General features: G+C 35.2%; 1 protein-coding gene across 6 annotated transcripts in view; it reads left to right on the top strand.

Moving 5' to 3' along the window:
- Positions 1 to 23,813, top strand: part of MLLT10 (MLLT10 histone lysine methyltransferase DOT1L cofactor) — a 127,392-nt gene that overhangs the window by 31,422 nt on the left and 72,157 nt on the right. For 3 of the 6 annotated variants that reach the window (XM_035893261.1, XM_035893262.1, XM_035893260.1), the window contains exons 3-6: positions 2,609 to 2,712; positions 5,129 to 5,222; positions 7,288 to 7,383; positions 20,697 to 20,792. In XM_035893261.1, the coding sequence (XP_035749154.1) occupies positions 2,609 to 2,712; positions 5,129 to 5,222; positions 7,288 to 7,383; positions 20,697 to 20,792 (390 nt within the window). Of the gene's footprint in view, positions 1 to 2,608; positions 2,713 to 5,128; positions 5,223 to 7,287; positions 7,384 to 20,696; positions 20,793 to 23,234; positions 23,316 to 23,813 lie in introns of those variants that run through there. The other 3 variants (XM_035893263.1, XM_035893264.1, XM_035893265.1) reach the window with 3 other exon arrangements.

Below are 23,813 nucleotides of genomic sequence, written 5' to 3'. Positions count from 1 at the left end.
TTTTGCTTATTTGCTAATGAGTTTGTGAGAAGTCTAAGTACTCTTCTCCCTTAAGAGCTCTGAAGAGCAGTGCTGCTGTAGGTGGTGCGACATGGAGTGTTTTAGACTTCCATGTTCCAGAGGTTTCAGAGGAGCTGTAGCAATTGCATGGATTTGCAAGTGCGTGGAAGTATTTGGTTTTCTGCTTTGTGAAAGAAAGATAAAGGTTCTCAGGCTTCCGGAATTGTTTCTGTGTCTAAGAGAAGGTAGAATTACAAGAAGCTCAGCTTTAGAGAGAACTTAACTGTCCATGTTGGAATGGGAAGATGAACCTTCTTTGGTCCTGTTTCATATGGAAGATTAGGAGACATGGTTTATACTTCTCATGACTATTGTAGGAAGGATAGAAGTTCATTGAGCTTGTTAAAATGGGTAGGCAGTCCACCAGGTTCTGTTTAAACTTGTTCATAATGTAGCTGGTTGGTTGTTGTAATTTTTCAATAATTTTACTGTAAATTGGTTTAAAGGGTCCTGAATCACAGAGCCTAAATGTAATATGCAGTATTGAAAAACAGGGCTTACATCCTTACTAAATTGAATGCTTATATTGCTTTTTCTTTCTGAGCTTCAGTGAGCAAAAAAATTACAGATCTTAAGGCAAAACTCTGAAAAAACAGAACGGTAACTGGAGCTTGAGTTTTATGGGGTCTGTTGAACTCTCTGTTTGTAGAGGTACCTTACTTCGGAAGTTACTTACACTTAATATAGTTACTCAGATGAGGTTGATAGATCATGACTTTGTTTGTTCCTAAAATCTAAATGTGCCAGGTCATGGTATGGAAAGCTAAAAAGCAGCCAGTCTCAGAGCCTGTCAAACAACTGAATTATCTGTATGTGCTACCTTGATGTACAAAGGGAGCAAGGCAAAGAATTAAGTAGGATTATCCCCTTTCTGATCTTTCAAATGTTAGGATATAGGGTATGATTTTAGGATAAGTTAGCTATCGGGTTTAATGCTTTTTAAAGTTCTTGTGGAAACTGTACAAGAATGACTCGCCTACCCTAGAGTCTTGCATGTTAACAAAAATGCTTTAGTTAGCTGACATCTCATGTTCAATATTGTTCTGAATACCTGTTAAAGGCTGTTCTGATCTCAGAATTTCACTCATTTTCATGTCTTTCTGAGTAATACTGGTTTTGCATTATAGCCTTTTTATTTTTTATTTCAGTGGTATCTTAGTCCATTTTTCTTAAACTGTATTTTCTACTACCCATGGTTGATGGTCTTTTTATTTATTATTCTACTCATTCTCTGCCTCACTGAAAGGAAGTTGTGATACAATTGCAATAAGTCACAGTTTAAATGTAGACAATTCTTTTTTGGGGGGGAAAGGTTTCTCTTTTCTCATCTAAGATCTTGTAATGGGATTTCTACAGAGGTAGCAGTGTGTCCTTGATGTCTGTTACCTCAATAAGGTTCTGTCTCACTTAGACATTTGACTGCCCCAGTGCTGGAGGATACTTTCATTAAGAATCTGTTCTTAAATTGTAAAATTTTACACATAAACATGATATGATAGAATCTCTCTAAATGGCATTTCAGTAACTAGGACTGTAAAAAATGGGAAATTTAGTTTTGCCTGATGTTTCTCCCTGAAATGCTGGTGAGAAGTTGTAGTGATGTCTAGTATAATAGTAAGCTTCCATACAGCATGTATCCACGTTTATTGGCTGCATGGTAAAAAAAAAAAAGTATTGAATAATGAGGAAGATTTTGGATTCTTTTTGTCTTAAATTTTTTTCTTCCATTTTACTGAGAATGTTTTTTGAAAATATTACAAATTGCCTTAGTATCCCAGTAAAACAAATAAATTGACAGAAATGCTATGAAAAGATTTTCAGGCATTACACAGGTTGTTTTAATTTTACCTTGTTTTTGAACTTGAAAAAATGGGTTTGATAAATTAATTAATTTAAGCGTGATTAGTTTCTAAGGTGTTTATGGGGCTGTCCAAGTCATGCTGAAATTAAGGCAGAGTTATGTTAAACACCATATTTTATTAAAGGTAACTGAGCATCATACGAATATTGAAGCATGCTATGAGACTTCTGAAAATTTTTTGCACCAAATGTACAAATAAAATTTTAAATTTGCAGTTTTTCTATATGTAATTTTGTAGACATATGCATGTGTAACACATGGTATCTTGTACTATTACGCACTTAGTCTGATTGGATGTTTCTGAATGCCACCAATACGGGTAATGTTAAATGAATGTGGAAATGATTGCAACCTAAAAGGACATAAACACAAGCTTGAAAGCAAGGAAAATCTTGAAGCCTAATGTTATTAACCTGTGGCTGTTTGACTGTTTGGCTAGTTGAATAGCAGTATAACATTTAAGTAAATCAGTATTTGTACTGCTTTTGCGTTGGTGAAGCATTACACAGATCCCAAGTGTGTACCAGGTGATCTCCTTTTGCAAATGAATGTAATTAGACTTTTATAAAGAAGTTCTTATATAAGCTTAGCTGCAAAATCCAGTAGTTCTCACCCTAGAATCTCCTGTGAGTAACACAGTATTTATTTGTATGCTTCTTATCATGTTAAGTATCTTCTCTTTGATAGACATGCTATATTTGTGATGAACAAGGCAGAGAAAGTAAAGCAGCCACTGGTGCTTGTATGACATGTAATAAACATGGATGTCGACAAGCTTTTCACGTAACGTGGTAAGTATGTTTTATTATTTAACATCTCTGATATTCCAGAAAAAATCAATACACACAATGTAATGTATAAATTCCTTTATTTAGTATATTTCTGAGTAAAGAAATATAGTAAAGTGGTTTGTGTAGAAATATCTAACTTGATAGTAATAGTTTACTAACAATATGGCAGTGGCAGTGTAAGCATTTCTGTGAGCTGCAAAAGCTGTTTGATATTACTTCCTTGTGTTGTATTAAATGCTGTGTGCTCCTGTGAATAAGGTTTAGGGTTTTTTTTTCTTACGTTATTTTTCTTAGATGATATTTTACAGGATATGGGAATGCAAAGACATTGCTTGTTTACCTGCAAACTGATTTGATGTTTGCTTCTGGTAAATCAGTGGGAAAAATTATTGAGCTATACATAAAAATGCACTAGACTCACCCCTTCCAGTACAGATTTCCAACCATTTGGGGGTAATTCACCTCACTGGTTTTATCTAAATGGTACACATCTCTCCTGAACTATTAATTTAGGTTTCATGTATAGCTGTTGCAGAAAAACAGCTGTGTCCACCATCTGATTCGTTCCACATATTTAGGTTTGCTTGCATTCAGGAGATGCTTGTCTCACTTTATGGACTTCTAAAAGAGGCTAGATAATTAGATTAAACCACATGTCAACAGGTAAAAGGGAGGTAAAAGGTGTTCCACCCCAAAATTTACAGGCATTATTCATTTTCTCAAATTCAGCTGAAGCTATTTTGCAATAAAGAGATAGCAGATTTACACAGACCATCTAGCTACATAATCTGTGGGTTTACCTGTCTATCCTACGAGTGCACCAATATGCTTCTTCATGACCAGGGAAATGGTACTTGCACACCTACTTAGATTACTTAAATGTATTTTCTTCAGTGTAATCAAGTGATCCTTTGAATATCTTATCCAGATCTTAAAGGATATAATTCTGTAGTTTAGGTGCTGATTTCTTGGCAACTCTTTTTTTCTTTAAATGGACTATCTGGCAGGTTTTACTCTTTCATAAGCATCTAATTTTTCACTGGGTGTGATCAATGTCAAGTTTCTTTTTATGGTGAAAATTGATTGTGTTCTTCAAAACGTGCATACCACGTGAAGAGGTTACTTACAGATGTGAAAAAATGTATACATTCTTTCAAACACTTGGATGCATGCAAGAGTCTTTTTTTTCTTTCTTCCAAACCCCTGTTTTCAGTGAATGCCGTAAAGACCATAAGAATTAAGCTAAAAATTAAAATATTTCTTTCCAATTTTTATAATTTAAAAACCCCCCAAACAACCCAACTATAAAATGATATCTAGCCAGAGAGTATTGTGACTGAGGATATTGAGAGACTCCTGTAATATTTAAAAAATGGGAGAATAATGTGAAAATGACAGAAGGCAGAGATCCAGGGTGAGGTGTATCAATTTTGGGTTAACAAAACTGATGTCTAATGAAGAATGAGCTTGAGTCAATCTATTTTTGTATGGCAAGCTTAACGAGATCCTGTTAAATGTTTTCTGTAGTTGGCATCTGCTGTAGGTGTGCATGTATTTAGGAAGCAGTACTTCTGGATTGCCCAAGAATGTAATGTATAAATGAGGGGAAAGTGATTTTAAAAAGAAATGAAAATAATCTGCCTTATATATTGTTCTTTCATTTAATACTCCCGTGCATCATTTTGACTGTAACATTGCATTACTATGCTAATGAAAATGATACGGAAAATGAAACTGAATATTCAGTGTCTCATTGTCTAAGTTGGTTTTGATAAAGAAAATAAATCAATATTACAAATGATGAAAAGCAAATTTGATTTGAAAAAATATAGTAGAATAAGGTAATAATTAGCCCAGACAAGGAAGCTTGTCAGTCTTGTTCTTTTTAAAAGAAATTAAACTGCTACAGTCTTTTAAACCAATAAATATGGCTTGATTTATTATGTCATTGAAGTTCTATTTAAAAAATAATAAAAAAAAGTAATTTTCCTAGCAAAGCAGAGAAGGATGCAACTTTAGAAAAATTTCTTCTTTGGACCTACAGTATGGTTTTGTTAAAAACTGTTCTTCCCATAGATAATTTTTGGATTGAATTTGAACTAAGAATCATTGTAAATTGCTTGGTTTAATTATTTGTGGGAGTATCTGCATAATATATGTAGATTTTCAAGCTATGAGCTTGTGTGAGTGGCTTAAAGACTATGAAAACGGCATCAAGCCGAAGTATAAACCATACATGATTTTCACTGGGCTACAAAGGTTGGTTATGTGCTCGCATGCCACTAGAAGTCGCTTGTATGGAAATCTCTTCTAGTAAATGCAGATATAATAATAGCTGTACATTATCAGCTGTGATACTGTGGTACAGCTTAATGTAAAATTGCTTTTCTTGAATGTTGTTTTGGTTTATTTTTAGTGCACAGTTTGCAGGACTTCTTTGTGAAGAAGAAGGCAATGGTGCAGATAACGTCCAATACTGTGGCTACTGTAAATACCATTTTAGTAAACTGGTATGTATTTGTTAAATTCTATAAATAAATGTCACTGACTTATTTTTTCACTCTGCATTGCTATGAACACTAGAAATAATATTTTCATGTAGCTCAGAAAGTATATTGTGTTTTATTAAAACAATGTTTTAATCGCAGTTACAGAAGTACTAACTGAAAATGTTTTTACAAGTGGTTACTTTCTAGATGTGTGGGTTTTTTCCCTCTGCCAGAAATAGCATGCACAGTTAGTGTTTTTTTTTGTTAAGTTCCTGTAATGTTTTCTGTTGCTATTTCATTAGTTGGCTTCTAGGAATTTAGTCCATTTTGGAATAATCTAGAAAATACTACTTGTTATCCTGTATATTAGAGAATAAGAAAGCCCTCCATTTCTTTCTGCTTCTGTTACTCTTGGTTTTTGTGTTGTTGTTGTTTGGTTGGTTTTTTTTAAAGTGTTTTTCCTTTTGGTCTGTCTCTCACAGTGTAGCCAGTGGATATTCTCTGCCTATAAGTTCTCTGAAACACAACCTCAAGGAAATAACTTGGGTTTTGATTTTTTAAAAAATCATAGAATGTTTTGGGTTGGAAGGGACCCCTAGAGGTCATCTAGTCCAACTCCCAAAAACAAACAAGCAAACAAAAAACTTTGAAATTTCTCAGTTATTTCAGTAGGTTTTGGATCAGACCTCTGGAGTCTTTCCTATTGCTTCTTATCAATTTGACAGTTGCAAATATCTCTTTCTGTGTACGTGTGTGAGTGTGTGAACTTGAAGGACTTACTGATGTTTAAAAAATGTTATTTATGAATATCAAATAATGAAAATTAAATTATTTAGACTTAAGTTTGGTTACTGCTGTAAGTATAGTTAAACTTGCTAATTACTTGTTCTCACTTCTAAAACTGGTGAATACTTGGGCGACTTGAGTAGGTCGCAATGAGGTGAAAACACAGGGCCAATGAACCATTTTAGCTTACTAGAAGATAAGCTCGGTCAGGTTAGCTCTGTGCTCTTGTGAATATTGATGAGTTTGCTTCATAATGAAGATAAGTCAGGGCTTTCTAGGCCCTTACTAAGCTGTTTTTTTTAAAATTATTATTATCTTGAGCTAAGTACACAAAAAGAACAAAAATGGTCTGTTACTTAGCAGTGAAGGCAAGCTCTTGCAGTACTGCTCATTTGATTTGAATGTTCCAGTGCTGCTATGTTTGAGAACATTTATGCTTATTTAAAAAGCAGTTTAATGATAAGGGCATAACTCCATATTTGACATGTAATTAGTTAACTTTCCATTACAAAAAGTATGGTGGTAAGAATGGTAAAGACTGGCAAGATCATTTAAGTGTTTTAGTGTTTCTTTAGGATTATTGTGACTGTTGTTTACTACTGAAGATGGTGGGTGGCATATATCTACTATACCACTGAAAACTTTGGTTGGCAAAGCACTGACCTGAAGTGTCTTTGTAATGCTACCTCAGTTATGATGATAAAACATTTTGAACACTGGCCTAGCATAAAGTATTTGCAGTCCCAGATTAGGTTCTCAAACATTACAGAAATACAGGCAATTAAGTCTGCCTCTTGTAAATGCATACATGACCATAGCATTCTGTATCCCATTTTTAAACCGTTTTAATGAAAATATTGCAGACAGGTCACTTGAATAATAAATCATGAAGCCATAAAGCAGCCACCTCACAATGCATTTCAAACATGTGGCAGTGCTGGCACTGTGGCTTCATGTGATACTCATTTGAGCAGCATCTCTTCTGTTTCATGTTATGAAAACTTGAAAATGTGTCTAGCATCTTTTAACCTTTAAAAAGTGCCATATCTCATTTCTTTGTGGAAAGCATATCTTGCAAGTTCGTGGGAGGTGTAAAAGTTGATATCAAGATAGGCTTTTTTCCTGGTATACATTGGGTAGTCTTGTTAATGTTTAGTGTTAGTAATTTGTCAGCTTTTCAGTAACTGGAGTTTTTTTTTTCTTCAAGCAGTAAGGCATCTTATCAGTTGAAATGCTTTATACTTTTTATTTATTCAAATGGTTCCTTTTCTCTATCCATAAATATATTTTCTCTTTTTAGAAAAAGAGCAAACGGGGATCTAATAGGTCATATGATCAAAGTTTAAGTGATTCTTCCTCTCACTCTCAGGATAAACATCATGAGAAGGAGAAAAAAGTAAGTGGATTTGTCGTTGCTAATTATGTGGCACATCTGCTTAATAGTAGCACTTTCTGATAAATTTAATTTTTGCTGAAAAGTGTGAAGGAAATCTTGTTCCTGAAGCACTGAATAATAACATGGATGATAAACTAGAGGTACTAGGGTGCAATGAGGAAACATCTTCAGGTGCATTTGTACATGCACCTTCCTATTCCTGTTTATCATCAGTTTTGGGATACACACTGAAAGATATCCATCGGGAAGGCTGTTCCCATGCAGCTTCCTTTGCTTTCATTTTCCATTAGAGATTTTTTTGTGTAGCCTTTGTGACTAGGCTGGAAAGAAGGTCAGGGGTAGACATTTTAGCAAGTGTGCTGATAAACAGATGCATCTAATTTTTTGTTTCAACGTGTTATATCTTTTTCTCCTCATCAAAGAACTGACATCTCTTCTTGACACATTTTACTGGTTCTGGTGGTCAAGCCCGCTGTGGTGGCAAAATACTTTGTCATTCACCTGGGAATCTTCCTGTGAGGGTACAAAGAACATAACTGACTGCTGATTTCTATTGTTGATGTATTCTTTTAACAATGTAACTTTACATATTTTTTTAAAAAAAATTTTAAATTTATCATGATTATTACTTTATGTTTTTATTACTGCTAGATTAATAGTTGTCTATGGCCAATTTGTCATCTAAATTCAACACAGGGTGATAACACAGTGGCACAATAATGCAAATTTGCTTTGGCTCTTTTCTAGCCCTCTAAGAATACATGCAAAACTGCTCACCTGCATGCAACCTGTACAGCTAGACTTTTCTGTGGGTGTGGGTAGTCTTAGTTTTGCATTATTCAAAATCATTACATAAAAATTGAAATCAAAGAATGTATTGACCAAATGCATATTTATGAAGGAGTTATATTTATGGTGACGGGAAATTAAATAACAAATGTCAGCCTTTCAGACCCTTTAGTATACTTAACATTTGATTTGGTTTTTAAGCTCACTTCCACTTTGGGTGGATGTTGATCTCTGTTGTTCTTGGATAATCTTCTAAAAAGTGTCTTTAGATCTGGTTAATAGTGTAGGTGAATAGTTCCATCTTCATCTGGTTATGCAGAAGAGAGTGTGCATTTCTATGTGCTTGTACCTCCAAATTGAAATTTATGGCTAAAATAACAAAAGTACGGGGTTTTGGCAGATTTTTTTTTTTTCTTAGTAACACATTGGTAGAAAAAAACCAATCTTGAATTACAGACTACAGAATTACCTGCAAGGTAAAACCTTACCGATATTTGCCAGATTTTTTTCTTAGTTAGCTTATTTTTTCACCACTGTCATATTTCAGGTCATGTTTTGTCAAAATATATGTGTGGATTTTTACTCACATTGACAAAAATTTGAAGTTGAATTTCAAGAAACTTTGAGATATGAGCATGAGGCTCAATTTCAGTTTTGTAAGTCTGAGCAGTGCAAAACCACCTTTTGTTGTGTTTTGTTTTTTTTTTAAAGTGACTTTGGAGATACTGTGCTTCTTCAGGCGTGAAATCTTCAGGGTATACATGGAGGGACTTTGTAACAGAGTGTGTTCAGCCAATGTATCGGCTATTTTTTCTGCTAGCTGCTCAGCTTCTCCTGCTCTGGAAGTGTTTTGATGTGGATCTTCTAGAAATAGTGTTGTGGCTTGCTTTTACAAGTCCTGGGCTTTTTCCATGAATTGAAGTTTGCTAGAAATAGGATATTATAATTTCTTCTACCTTTCATGAACTGAAACGTGGTAATGCAGAAGATCTCATGATCTGTAATACCAAGTGAAGCAATGCAGTTTGAAGCGCTAGCCTGTTACTTGATATTCAGTGTTTCTCATGGCACATTATAGCACGTTCACTTAAGAAGTTTAATTTGCTTTATATGTTGTATAATAACAAAACACTGTTCTAGTTAAAACCACCAAGTGGTAGAAAAAAAGTTGCAGTTTCCTAAAGCTGTTAATCACCTCACTTTTTGTGGCTACAGATGTTTTGTTTGGCGTTTTTAATCTTGCATATTCTATAGTTAAAGAATGACCTGTGCTTTACTATATACTGATCTTCAGTCACATACCTCATATGGAGGCTCATTCTGTTGGTAAATTTCATTACCTTCTGCATGTGATGTCTTATTTGATCTAGTATATCAAATAGACAGTGTGTCTTGGAGGAGTAGGGTCATTTTTTAGGGTGATTTTCCTTATTTTCCTCTTATGTAAATCTGTTTGGAATGTAGATTCTTGTCATATTAAAGTAAATGTGTGTATCTTTCTTCCCAGATACAGTGATGACTCCCCCTCCCAGTAAGGGCACTCTAGTTTCTGCTTTATCTTTCATCTTTGTTCTTTGGAAATCTGGATAATCTGATCTTCCCTTTTGCCAAGCAGAAGCTGTGTGAGTTGAGGATTGGAACCATTTTTATTGCTCAGACCTTAAAGCTTTCCATTTGCATATAAAATATTAATCTGCAAGAAGAAGACGCTGGTCTGAATGTTGGTATGGGTAGCTGTCATTTTTGTAAACAGACACTGAGTTGAAAGCATGTGTTTTCCTTGATGGTATGTATTTAGTCTCTTCTGGGCACTGTGCTTACAAAATTGATAGCAAATATATAAGGGTATAGTAATTAAAAACCCAAACCTTTGGTATGATTTAATTTTAATGAGGATTTTGAAGCTACAGAATAAATAGCTTAGTTATATTCTGATTACTGCTGCACTAAGTATTGTTAGTTTCTATGGCAGAGATGTTATTTAGAAACGATTAGAGGAGACTGTGTGCTTCAGAAGTAGGGAGGGTAGTATGTTGCCTGACATCCCATAATAATACCCCTTTTTTCAGGGCCCAGGTATTTACCTCAAACTTTTTGGGGAAAAACTTAGACCACCATGAAGCTGTGGAAGAATACCTAGCTTTGCTAATGTTTCTGGCAGCCTTATCTTTAGAAGGGACTAAAGAAGGAACGAAACATGTCTGGGATTGACCTCTGTGTAGAAATGTTTCTTGCCACTTACGTGAAAATTAGGCAAGCTTACTAGCATTATATGTTTACGACTTCTGAAAAATGTGAATTTACCACATAGTAAGTAACTACTATATAGCAGCTGAATTACACAAATTCCTTTTCTACCAGAAGTGCTTCAGTCTGGGCTGAGCAGGAAGGGGAAATTTAAAACTCTTTGCTATGATGGCTCGTATAATGAAACATGAACAAAAATGGGCTTGTGACTGAAGACTGCAAATGTGTAAGGAGTGGTGACTGAAGAGACAAAAAGAACAAAATAGGTGCTCCAGAGCACTATTACAAAGTTGGAAGCTGGAGGGTGTCAGTCTGAGGAGAACCTAAAATGCAGGAGCCAGGAAAAGTGTTCTAAACACTGAGCTGCTGGCTGAAAGGAATTCATTACGGGCATCTTCTTGCTGCTTGTTGTGATCTTAAAGAAATGCTACACCTGCTCTGATTTTGAGGGGAGAAGTTTGAATGTCTAAGAAGAATTTGAGGCAGTGTGTGACATTCAGCGTGTTCCACTGGAGCCGTTAGTTTGGTTGTGAGGCCCATGGGAAGGGAAAATTTAAACCACACCTCTTACTCATTGAAAGTTTCCATAGGCTAGCTGTGTGTTGGTTTGTGAACTGCATTCTGAACTGCTCAAATATGTTGTGAAGGAGCCTAAATTTATATGTCAGGGCTATGAATTTAATTTGGGAGAAAGGCATTTGATGCTTTTTAATGTATCGTAATGCTCTGTGTGGGCTGTTACAGAGCAAGTGTTCATTATATATTTTTCACTATCTGAATAACCTACTGTGAAAAGATAAAATTGACCTGCCATGCATCACATAAGATTCTGTGGCAAAAACAGGAATTGGGTTACAATGCAGCTGCATAAGCAATGGTTTCCTTTTTCGCTTTAAAAATATTCCCATTTAGTCCTGAAGAATCAATTTATGCTATAAAGCAAAGTGTTGCGAAGGCAGTTCTAATTATGTTATTTTATGTCACTCCTCTGTTAATTGCCTCGTTTCATAAGCTTAATGATGTTATTTGAACATTGGGGGTTTTCTGTAACTTTAGGGAAAAAAGTCCAGACTCAGTAATGCAGAATCCCACTGCACTTTCATTAAATGTTTAAGTTTTTGTTAGTCAGTTTAATAGATTAGACTGTTTAATACTCTCAACTGTTCTTGAAGTATGAAGCAAAATTGTAAAAATGCTGAAGCTAACTAGAAGTGGTTTGCAACCACTTAGAAATTACTTCAATATTAATTATTGAAGTAATGCTAGATAAATATTATTCAAATGAGAATTGTGTGGTATGGATGCTACTGGTGATGCTTATCTGTGTTGACATCTTCCAAATTTAGTTCAGTCAGAAGGAAAGAAGAATGCCTCTAAAACACCTCTAATAAGTATATACCATATGTAGCTCAGTTTACAGATGGTCTTTAATATCTTATCTATGAGCTGCATAACCTGGTTCCTGTTTTCCTAAGACTGAGTTTTTGTGTGGGTTCCCTGGTGTCAAAAAGAGGTGACTTCATGCTGTGTTCTTTTACTGTTGCTGCCAACAAATAGTTATGGCACCTGTTCTTTACTGACTTCGTAGGAGTGTAATTTTTTCTTCTTTAAATGTATCTCTTCATGTCAAGTTGTGTTGAAAGCCTAGTTATTTGGGAGGACTGAGAGCGTGACTGTGTGTAAACAAAATTTCATTAGAAAGCTACTCTTATCTGAGTGTATTCAGTAATATATATCTTTAAAGTCTGCAAGATCAAGAGCAAAGGTGGCATTTTATTGTGTGATTTGTTGCCCGCTAAAGTTCTGTGTTAACTTGTGGCATATTCTGTATCAGTCTGATAATCAGCTGCATGCAATGTACTGGAACTGGCACCAGTTGGTATAGATGGTACAGCAAAATGATCTCTTGTGGAGGTCAGGAGGTCAGAAGAACTATATAAGCAGATAAGCTCATTTTTATTTAAATTTGCTTTTATTTTAGTAAGAGGAAGAGTAGGAACTTCTATTTCAATTATCATCCTTATCATGGAATTACTGATTTGACTACCTCATATTTTTTTCTAACCTTACAGTAACACGTCATATATATTATGGGAAAAAAGTAATGCTTTTAGTATACCTTAGCACAACAAATACCTCATAATAGTATTAAGCTTGGCACCTGGGATTAGTTAATTATTGTAAAATCAAAATGACAAACACAACACTTCAGGTATACCTAAAAACTATTGTGTAAGATGTAGAATTTTGTAAGGCTGTGTTAGCTGCAGCTGTCCCTTTTCCCTCGAAGTACACATTTTAGTCTTCTGCTCTTCACTGTGAAAGAAAACACACTCAAAACCTGACCCCTGGAGAACCTGTCCACGAAATAACAGTGATTAGCAGCAGTGATAATTGTCTCTGTGGACTGTAAAACTGAAATGCCATGGGTGGCAAAATCCTCAAACATTTATCTGAAGAAATTTTGTTATTTATTTGTTTCTTTCATGGAGCTACTACTTCACTGTGGTTTTTATAGGCATCTCTAGAGCAATACTGGGAGAATCAGAATTTTGAGTAGATCTCTACTGTTGTAAGTTCTTACTCTGTTCATCAAACAAGAGTTGTGGTGTTTTTTTAAAGAAAAATCACATTGTTACTCAGGATGTCTTCCTTAGTCTGCAGGGATCAGTCTTTGTTTCATTGAAAAATTGCTGATATACTTGAGGTATTATTAGGTGTTACTCTTATTTATTTATGCTATTATTATATATTGTTTACTTCAGTTTCATCGATATGTTCACAAAAATTTAAGAAAAGACTTTTTGTCTGATGATGATTTGGGTTTTTCTACAAGTTCAGTGTATTGTGGCATCATTTACTGAACTCCTCAATGTTTGTAATCTGCCACATCGTAAGACAGAGGAGAGTAACTTTTCAATAACTGGCGTAAAAAGTAAGCTGAACTTTGAAGAAATGTGAACGTTTCTTGCTTGAGGAAATTACTCGATGTTGTTTGTCTTAATTGGAAAACCAAATGACACCTGAAAATTAAAAATAGGTCATTAAGGTTATTGCTTATTTTTTGTTTCTGTTTGAGCAGTGTATCTTCCTACACTTCAGTTCTGTAGTTATAACTGTGAGAGATGTAGAAGCAAAAGGTACTTTAAGATACTCCTTTTTCTTTGCTTTGGAGCCTAGATTAATATAAGATTATTAGTACTTTATGTTGACTTTGTAACAGTTTCTAGGAGGTAATCTTGATACTTTTTTATGAAGTTGTTTGTATATGCTGTTCACTAGGTAGTGTTTTGTGCGCTGGCAGATAATATGCAATTAAAGGTGATCTGCAGTGATTGTTGACTGAGCCAGGAAAATTAAGTGTATTCCTTTTGCCTGCCATTCTATTTGCTTATTTCTTGACATATATTTGATGGGTATCTTTAAGTTACCTTGCAGACAGTGGAGCATTTCACAGTATGTAACATAATACATATTCTAAAGTTTTCAGTACTTGCAATTTTTATAGGAATAAATAAAGGTGAGCATGGACAATAAATAGTTGCCTTGATTTAGTTAGTCTCGCACCATTTTTTAAGTTATAAAGTGCTCCTCAAGCGTTTAGCAGAGTATCCATCACTAACCATTAATATTAAACCACACAAATAACAGAAAAGCGTATTTTAATGTTAAATATCAAAAGAAGAATAGCTTATTCTGAATAAGAGTTGTGTGTTAGTCTTGCATCTAAGAGAAGCTTTGGGTGGCCTTTTATCATCAATTTTTGAGTCTTTTTACCAGTGACAGGTAAAATTCTGACCATCATCCCTGTATTAAAGTGAGGGTTTTGAGTCTTTTGAGTAATTGTATCAAGGATTGGTACTTCCGAACAAGTTTCATGCTTAGAGCTGAATATGTATGTATTTGAATAGCACTGGCAGTAGTGTTCCACCTTTCCCTATAAACTATCCTGTGCCTATATCCTTTTATTGCTGTGACTGCAGCAATACTGCTGCTGCATTTAATTTTCCTGCTGTGGTTTATACCGTATAAAATGATAGATAGATGAATGCCTGAGCTAGGGCTGTTCTTGTCAAAACAAGATAAATTGGGATTTGAATTTGAAACTTGTGGACCATGGGCATCTTTCATTCTGGAATTGTTATGGTTATATTACTAATAGCTACTAGTCACAAATAAGAGGCTAACCAGGTCTTGTACTGGAGATTAGCAAGAACTATGTGCAGCTTTCTATTGAAGACGTTAGTTGCAATGGTGACAGCTGTGGATTTACAAGCTTCAGTGACAGAAAAATAGTGCAGAAAATCCATAAATGACAAAAGCACCAATCTGAGTACTCTGTGCCAATAGAACATTCTGGTATGTTGAAATTATTTGAGGGAGGCAAAAACAGTAGCTGAAAAATTAGTGGTTTAGACATTCAGATGATTTTGCTTACAAGAATCACTAAGGAAAATAGATTTGAAAATGTTAAGGTTTGAAAACTTGGGACAACCAAAGGTAGTGGAGGGGTTATGATTTTTGTAATAGAGAAGGGGATAAAAGTGGAATACTTCAGGGTCAGGCCAAGCAGTTTTGTCTGATGGGCTGAGCACTGGTGCTTGCTGATGGCGTGCATGTGTTTTAATTCTTCCCAAACAGAAGTTAGTCTCCTCTTCCCTGGGCAGGTGAGCTCTTGCTCCTCTGTTCTGCATCTACCTCTTGTCCCTGTTACTGTGCATCTCTCATGCTCCTTCACTGAACTAACCTAGCTCACTACAACATCAGAAAACTATCCACTTTGTTTTTTGTTGCTGCTATTTTAGCAGTTTGAACTGGCACGAAGAAGGTCTGACAGGCTAAGCAGTGTGGGAAAGGTGAGAGAGAGGTCAGGAAATCCCTCCCCCCCCCCACTTTGTAACAGTGAACTGTTAAATGCTGAACTTTAGAACATAGTTTAATGAAATGAAGTACTATGGAAACCTCTTCGGAGAAGGCAGTGCATTCCTGAGACAAAAATGAATTGCAAGAAAAGCGGGACTTGTCCATTCCATCTGTACTGGAATTATTCGGTCTTCCCAGACGTTAAGGTCCAAACTTCGGAAAGATAGATTTGATTACATTTATTCTGCTGGTAACAGATCAGAGCTAAGATAAAATTATACATGTATTCTTAATTTGATATTTCGATGAGATGATGTTTCCATTCAGTAGTCTGATAAGTGTTTCCTCTGAAAGTACGTTAAAAAAAACCGAAGAGCAAGTTCTGATCTTTGGAGTGATCCAACGTGTATATAATCTAAAAACCCAGAGTTGGAACCAAGCTGTATTTGTGAAATCATATTATGTAATAATTTTGTAGATTGAATCTTTGTGGAAGAAATAGAAACAATCAAAATGTGGGTTTTTTTTCCCTTCTCCAACGCCCTACCCCACAAGAGGGCAATGTACAGAAAGTGCTATAGCATTCCAGAAATCTTGCACCGTATTTGTTTTCTTATCTTGCAGCATGTAGCTATTGGAATTAAGAAGGTATTACATAATCTTTAGATAAAAAACAAAAGCCAAAAAAGAGATCCCTAGTGATAAATAAAGCTTTCTGATTAATCATGACGTATGCACTCTAGGTATTTTGTACTGGTATTTAGCTACATCATAAATCTCTTCAGGTTCTAGGATGAATAATGTTACAGCTCCTTACCCAATGGCTGCATGGCAGTCGCGCCTTATTTTTCTTACAGTAAGAAACATTTCAGGAGCTGCCTGAATCTGGTCTGTCGAGCTACCTTGTCTGTGAACCGAGATTGCAGTTTGCTGTGTCAATTTTGTAGTTGGCCCTGTATTTTTTAATGCATTCTTTCTTGGAATGTTTGTTCTGCTAAATCTTGTTTTTACAGAATGTAGCATTGGATTTATCTACTCTGCAACTATCTTAAAATACAGGTGTTTGGAACATTTGAACGCGTGGCTATGAATCTTTAAAAAATTTAAGTCTGAGTATATAAATGGGACATGGGTTCTGCCAGCCCTCAGGGCTCCCTTAGCTTTCACTTACTAGCCATATTATTTTCAGTCCTTGTTAAGAATAATGTCTGCCCTTTTTTTCCATACAGTAAACCTTGTAAAAGGTCAGACATTTGATATCATTACCTTCTCTAGAATGGTGGGTTTCCATGTGGCGTTTTGGATGGATGTTTATCTTGGTGAGCTGCTGCTGGCTTTTTTTTTTTTTTTTTTTTGGAGCTGTAGCTGGTCAGAGGAGGTATACACAAAAGCAAAGCATGCAGTGAGTTGTCTGTGAAGGGCCAACTGTTCTTTTTCTGGCAGTAGTGAAGATGGCTTGTTTGTGTGTCCTTTGAGACAGACTTGATTGAAAGCTGTCATATTTGTTAAATATTATGAGAATTCATGTCCCTCTTATTCCTTTTCTGGATCCAAAAATGGGTATTTCAGAACTCTTATTACGCTTTGTATGCATCTTTATGGTGAGAAGAGGGTGCAACTGCAAGGAGTCACTTTGTGGGAGCTAAGGCTCTTCATCTCAGCAGGTTGTTGCTGAAATTTTTATTCTTATCAGTGTAAAACCTGAGCATTCATTTCAAAGGTTTTCCTTGCAGTGAAGTTTTCTCCACTTCTTTGATGTTATTTGCATCTGGAGTCAATTCACATTCAGAAGTAGGACTTCTGAACTTTCCTGAGAAAAAAAAAAAAGAAAAGAAAAAGGAAAAAAAGAGGAGAGATTATCTATCAGAGGAAGTATAACCCAAAAGGAGGAGGGAATACAGAGTTAAGGACAGCAGACCTCCTGTGGATGAAATCTTTGTATGCAAAAGGCCTTAGGGTGGGGTACCCCTCCAATGGCCTTAAGTGGTAAGCTGTAACCTTGGTAAACTGTCTTGGCAAACTTTGTTGTTCATGTTTTGGATTTGGGAGAGGAATTTGATGTGGTTGCTGATGCTTCACTTTACAGAACCTAAAGCATATTCTTTCCAGGTTCTTAGTTGTTTATGCCCTCTCCCTTCTCCCCTTTCCTGTATCCCTCTTTCCTTCTTGACACATCCTTTTCTTTTGAGACTACTATCAAAGTGAGTTCAATACATTACAGAATGTAATTTGAAGTCCTCCTGACTGTTCCTTTGATCAGAATTATACGTTTCTTTGCCTTTTAGACAGAATTAACACTAGAAGTAAAAGAAGACTAAAAAGTCAAAAGAAGAGACTGTAAAACATGTTCCTTTAAACATTTAATATTGTTTACTGATATTGCTGTGAAGTTTCATCTTAAAACATATTGAAGTCATTGCCTCTTGGCTCCGAAATTATAAATAAAAAATTTCTTGAGGGTGATTTCCTAGTAAAACGATGAAAGCTAGAGAAACTCAGGCAGTGGCTTAGATTTCCAATTCATAAATTCCTTCTTGAGGCTTGTTTGGGGTTCATTGAAATTGTTACTCAAGTTTAGATAAACATGTACACTGACTATATAGTAAACTGGGTAACTAGCACTGATGAAAGGCTTTTGGATCAACAGATTTGATGGGTAACGTGGCGGTCTTGGTGTAGATGCTTCTGTTTTCTCTTGATCCCTATTTGTTTTCTGGTAGTATGGGTAGCACCTTTGGCATTGTTACATTTAATAAATTATTGAAAAGACTGTGCAGTGCATTTGAATCCCACCTCTTCATATAATTTTTTTATTTCTTTCAAATATGTATTTTCCAGGTCTAAAAAGGCCAAACCAAACAATTACCCTCAAAAAAACCCACCCAAAAACCCAAAAGAAAATAAAACCAGCCTCCTGATCTAAAACTCCCTGAAGAAGCCTATATTAGGTTTTAAACAGTTGAAATCCTACCTTATGGTGTACATTATTGTAATTATGACACCTGCACACTTTGTTACAGAAGGGAAAACTCCACATTTCTATCCAAGTGGCACTCTGCGGTGAAAAAAACTCCAAAACCTTCAGTGTATGAAAAAAACAAACTTAGAAATCCCCATCAGTCTTTTAAAGAGTTCTCTTGGACCTTCCTTTGAGTTTTAAAAAGTATACAAGAATCAAAAGGACTTTATATATTCTATTCTAGCGAGTACATTTTTGCATGATATATATGTTGAAGATAGCTTTGGTACTTTATGATTTTTTTTTGCTAAACTGTATTTATTTCCTGGCTAAATGAGGTTATAAGTTGAGTTAAATGGGTTCAGGGCTGGTTAGAGACAAGGCAATCTCTAAGCTGGTTTGCTTTCAGCTTTGCATTTAGATTGTCAATTAACTGGTTCTACTTTATTAGAGAACCCATTCTCTTACTTGGGCTGATTCCATGAAACAAGTTTCTGGTTTTTCTTCCATTGTGACTGAAATAGAAAGCTGACACTTGATGATACCTGAATAGAGTATGCATATATTACATCTTGTCCTGGTGCTTGGTGAGAGTGGTTTTGTAGTCACTGTTAAACATTTTCTTTGGAGGGTCTGGATGATCATTTGCTAGTTAGAAGATGATCACCATGATCCTTGTTTTCAAAATTCAAAACTGTTACTGAGTTGTCATATGGCTATTGAGACTTACACATTTTAAGTTGTCTTCATCATCTTTTCAAGTTACTGGGTATTTTCAATGACTCAATGGGAGTTTTAAACCCCTTGTGGCAATCCATATGTATGCATTTTTTGGTAGCTTTCTGTTGAAGCACTCATTCTGAACAAATGGTCATGAGATAGCTGGGTTTTGTGTGAGTACACAAATATTCCATGAATGCATAGTTAAAGAAGCAAAATACTTTGCCAGTAGTTTAGGAGTAACCTCTCACACCTGCAGTTTTTCTGCATCTTCTGATGTTGACTGTCGAAATAGACCATATTATAACTGAGGAAAAAGTGACCCTCTAGACTTGCTTTTGATTACATCGGTAAAAATACTGAACTCCTCCTGTATTCTAAGTTGAATTGTTAATTTTGTCAGACTGTATTTTTTATATTTGTCTGAATTACTCTCTTGGTTTTGGCTGGGATAGAGTAAATTGTCTTCTTAGTAGCTGTCATAGTGCTGTGTTTTGGATTTAGCATGAGAATAATGTGATAACACACTGATGTTTTAGTTGTTGCTAACCAGTGTTAATACTAAGTCAAGGACTTTTCAGCTTCCCATGCTCTGCCAGCGAGGAGGTGCGTAAGAGGCTGGGAGGGGGCACAGCCAGGCCAGCTGGCCCAAACTGGCCACAGGGCTATTCCAGACCATAGGACGTCATGCTCAGTATATAAGCTTGGGGGAGTTGGCCAGGGGACAGTGATTGCTGCTCAGAGATGGGCTGGGCATCAGTTGGTGGGTGGTAAGCGGTTGAATCACTTGTTTTTCCTGGGTTTGTTCCTCTCGCTGCTGCTGCTATTATTATTGTCATCATCATCATCATTATATTTTATTTAAATCTGCTCTTACCTCAACCCACAAGTTTTCTTGCTTTTGCCTTTCTGTTTCTCTCCCCCATCCCACTGGGGCTGGGGGCAGGGGGAGCAAGTGGCTGCGTGGTGCTTGGTTGCCAACTGGGGTTAAACCACAACAATTATGTAAACAAATACAATTTGGATCTGATTCTGTAATCCTCTGACGATTGATTTCTATCTGTATGGGAGACTTCTATTATACTCTAAAAGGCTCTGGATTAAGAAATTATTTTTGCTGTGTTTGCACAATTTCGTTCACATTGCCAATGCTTCATGTCATGGTAAAAAAAAAATAATTTTTTAAAAAATTCTCAGCCCCTTTAGAAAGCACACTTGATTTGTGTAGCTTTTCATATTTTGTTCACTTTAACACGGAAGGTACTTATTTAGTATGTAAACTGTATGCATTTTTTTGGCAATGAAATCAAAATCAAATTTCACATTCTTATGCATGGACATGTCAGTAGGAGAGCTAAAGCTACGACCAGGAACTGCTGGTGCAGAAATACAGGAAGCACTCTGAAGCAGAAGCCATGTCTGTTTTTAATCCACTTACTTTTGGTGATTAATTGATTGTTGGGAAGATGGATGATACTAACAACAGTGGATTCATAAATGCTGGCTATAATTAAAGAATTTCAGTTTGTGTATTTTGAAAGCAAATATAAATACTTGGTTTGATCTTATAAAATTACATTATAAAAATTTCAAAACTTTAATGTTGTTTCCACTAAAATAGCACAGGACATTATTACTATCTCTCTTAAATTTTGATAACACTTCATGCTACTTAAAATAGGTTATGTTAAAGATGAAGTTGAACTTACGTTATATTCTCTTTTGTAACTTCCAGAAATATAAAGAGAAAGATAAACACAAGCAAAAATATAAGAAGCAGTCGGATTCCTCACCATCCTTGGTTCCATCTCTTACTGTAACTACAGAGAAAGTAAGTCAATGTGTTTTCCTCCTTTTCTACTTCAGTTACGTGGACATTTCATGATGTAATAATTCCAGTGTGTATACCGGAGCTTCAAATGGCATAGGTTCTATAACAATCAAACACACTTGGTTTTTTTTTTCCTACAATGTGAAATTCTAAAATACTTTGAAGTTTATAATATGAAGAAAGGCTTAGATTTTTGTAGTTGAATAATGAGTGATTTAATGGCACCAATCAGGTGCCACTGGTACTCCACTAAGTTTTATTTCCTTGACTTATGTTTAATAATTTGATAAGTTTTAGGAAATCTTTCCTTTGAAATTCACTTGTCTGTGCTGAGCTGTCACTGAAGATGTAAGCATTTAAGCTGGTAATTAGAAGATTGAAGCTTATGCTTCATATACTTGTAATATCACATTGCCTTTTTTTAGCAGTCTGCTCCATTGGGTTCTGTGGTCTTTCCTGTTAATGTGCTAGCAAATATCCAACTCAAGGGACAACGTAGAGGGTTAAATAATAAAGACTGTTCTCATTGTACTCTACAGTAATCACTTTCTCTATCCACCAAAAAAATAACACTAGTAATGGTATTATAAAGTGGGCAGAAGTATTGAGAAATGGGTTTTCTGACTTCGAAGTTGAAAAACATTTGTCCCATTCTTGTGGGAATATTAGATGTCTGAGTTGGGGAATCATGGTTTGAATTAATTAGCCAGCAGTACGTAGAGCACTTTTTTTTAGCTGAAACTTGTGTTAACTGTATGTAGTTTGGTTGCTGAGATGCAATATTCAACAAATGTGTCTATTTGCATATGGCACACCAAGACCTTGTCAGGACAGGGTAAAAGAATTGAAATACCAGCTTTCTCTGGGTAACTAATGGTATCAACTTCAAAAATCATCACCAAAGACGTTAGTCTTTAATATGCTTCAGATATTTCTTTATTCTCAGTAGTAGGAGTACTAACTTGAGGATGTATACCTGTTAACATCCCATTATTTGTGACTTATGCTTCTGATAAACTAGTCTTGTTTCCGGTTCTACTGTGTTCTTTTTGACACTACTATGTCAAGTGAGACTTACTAGTTAGTGGTTTTCTGAAATTCCCAAAACCTCTTTATTTAAAACAAAACAAACAAAAAAAAGTCAATTTGCGGCTTTGCTGTTTTGATTTGAGAGCTATTAGACATTGCAGTCAGTGAGTGAGATGGTTTTTATTGAAATTGTTGTAGAACTCTTTGAATAGTACTGACTGGTTCATGTGTTTTGTTATTTCATTTTATTAATTCATCCCAAACATATTCCTCTTGAGTCTGAGACAACTGATAAAACTCGTATCCTCTAAAATAATTTTGTTGCGTGTGAACTTTCTTTAGGCTATACAATTTTTGTTTAGGCTTTGTGGTATCTATGATCTTACCTGACTTGAATATATCCCTTTTGTACTATGATTATCTAATCATCATCAAAAGTTTTAATGAAAAGAGATGTTGCTGTATATTTGTGTAAAAGTTAAAGAAAATATATTGAAATATTGGTGATTTTTGAGTCTTACATATTAAAATACGCTTTTAATGCTGAAGATGCCACTGGATTCTGGTTTTTTGCTAATTATTTTCTAATTGCACCTCCCTAGACTTTTCCTAATTAAAAGTTTTATGACTGAATGGTGTACCCTTTAGTAAGGTGAACAAGATTAATATCCCATTTTTAGCAGACCTCTGTTTAATCCAAGTAAAAAATGAAAATGTTGCTGAGTTGTTGGCCATGCTTTTAAACAAGATTGTACTATATATGTATGTATAGCAAATACTAAAGAGAATAGAAACTCTGTAATTGTAGAACATAAATTATAAATTAATTAAACTAAACCAGAAGTAATCATTGTGGAATTTAAATATCAATGTCTCCTGTTAGTTTTCTTTTTTTAACCTTTTACACCCTGTGTTTCTTTCTATATAGGCTATCTGCTTCATTTTCTACCTTCTTTTTATAATGCTTCAGACTGTCAGGAAAATTGGTGTTCAGGTTTTTTTTTTAATGAAGTTACTAAGCGTGATTATGTTTTCTTAAAAAGTATCTGTTGAATATTTTGAAGTGATTCTCTATGGCTAGTTCCTTCAGTTATCTTACTTTATTTTTTTTCCCCCCAAAGTCCTTTTGACACCCTTTACATGCATTTGTTTTTCTAGGTTATAAATTCATAGTGTGTTCCTCCAAAAATTTTAATTTTTAATAATTAAGCAAGCTTTGTTTTCTTCTGAGATAAATATTTGGTTGGGAATATTTTGTTAATGTGTTACTTTTGTGTATCCTTTTATATAGAGTTGTCAGAATTGATTTGGACTTGATGTCTTTTTCACAGCAGTCTGTCTTTGCAGTGAATACATTATTTTATCACGCTACATAATCACTTCTGCTACCGTATTGTTCTCATTAGGGGTACTGGAACCTGAAGTGAATTTTGGTTTTCCTTTTTTAAGGAAGAGAAGTCCTTTGTGACACAGTGGTAATGACCATTCATGCAGGTGATACCTTAAAGCATGCTTTTATCTGGATGAGTGGCTTCTTAAGATATATTCATGAAAGGCTGCAGAATAAACTGTGGATTTACATTATGTGAGTTACTATACTTGGCCCGCCTGTTCTGCAAAATTTAATTCCAAGGAATTTTACTGAGGTTCCAGTCCAAATGCTGTGTTGAGTTATGAGTATGCATTTTGTGCATCCCTGTAATGTCTCAGCAAACACTGCTTAGTCTGGATCAGTTAAGTTTGAAAAAGTTTGAAATAAGGAATTCTTAACTACTCTTTGATTAATGTATTAACAAATTTTTCACTTTTCTTTTGGGACATAGATGCAGAATGTTTTAAGGAGGACTAGAATAACTTAGAAACTTGAGTTCTCTCTCTGCCTCTTGCATGAGGTTTTCTTCTGGCCTTCCTTTTAGTTGGGAATTACCATCAACCCTTTATTTAGTCCTGATAAAAGCTTCTGCCTCGGGTTTTGAGCTTTGGGAGGCTCAG

This window comes from Egretta garzetta, unplaced genomic scaffold (genome assembly GCF_000687185.1).
Source record: "Egretta garzetta isolate BGI_Z169 unplaced genomic scaffold, ASM68718v1 scaffold434, whole genome shotgun sequence".
In the NCBI taxonomy this organism is placed as follows: domain Eukaryota; kingdom Metazoa; phylum Chordata; class Aves; order Pelecaniformes; family Ardeidae; genus Egretta; species Egretta garzetta.
This window is presented reverse-complemented; position numbering and strand designations above follow the sequence as displayed.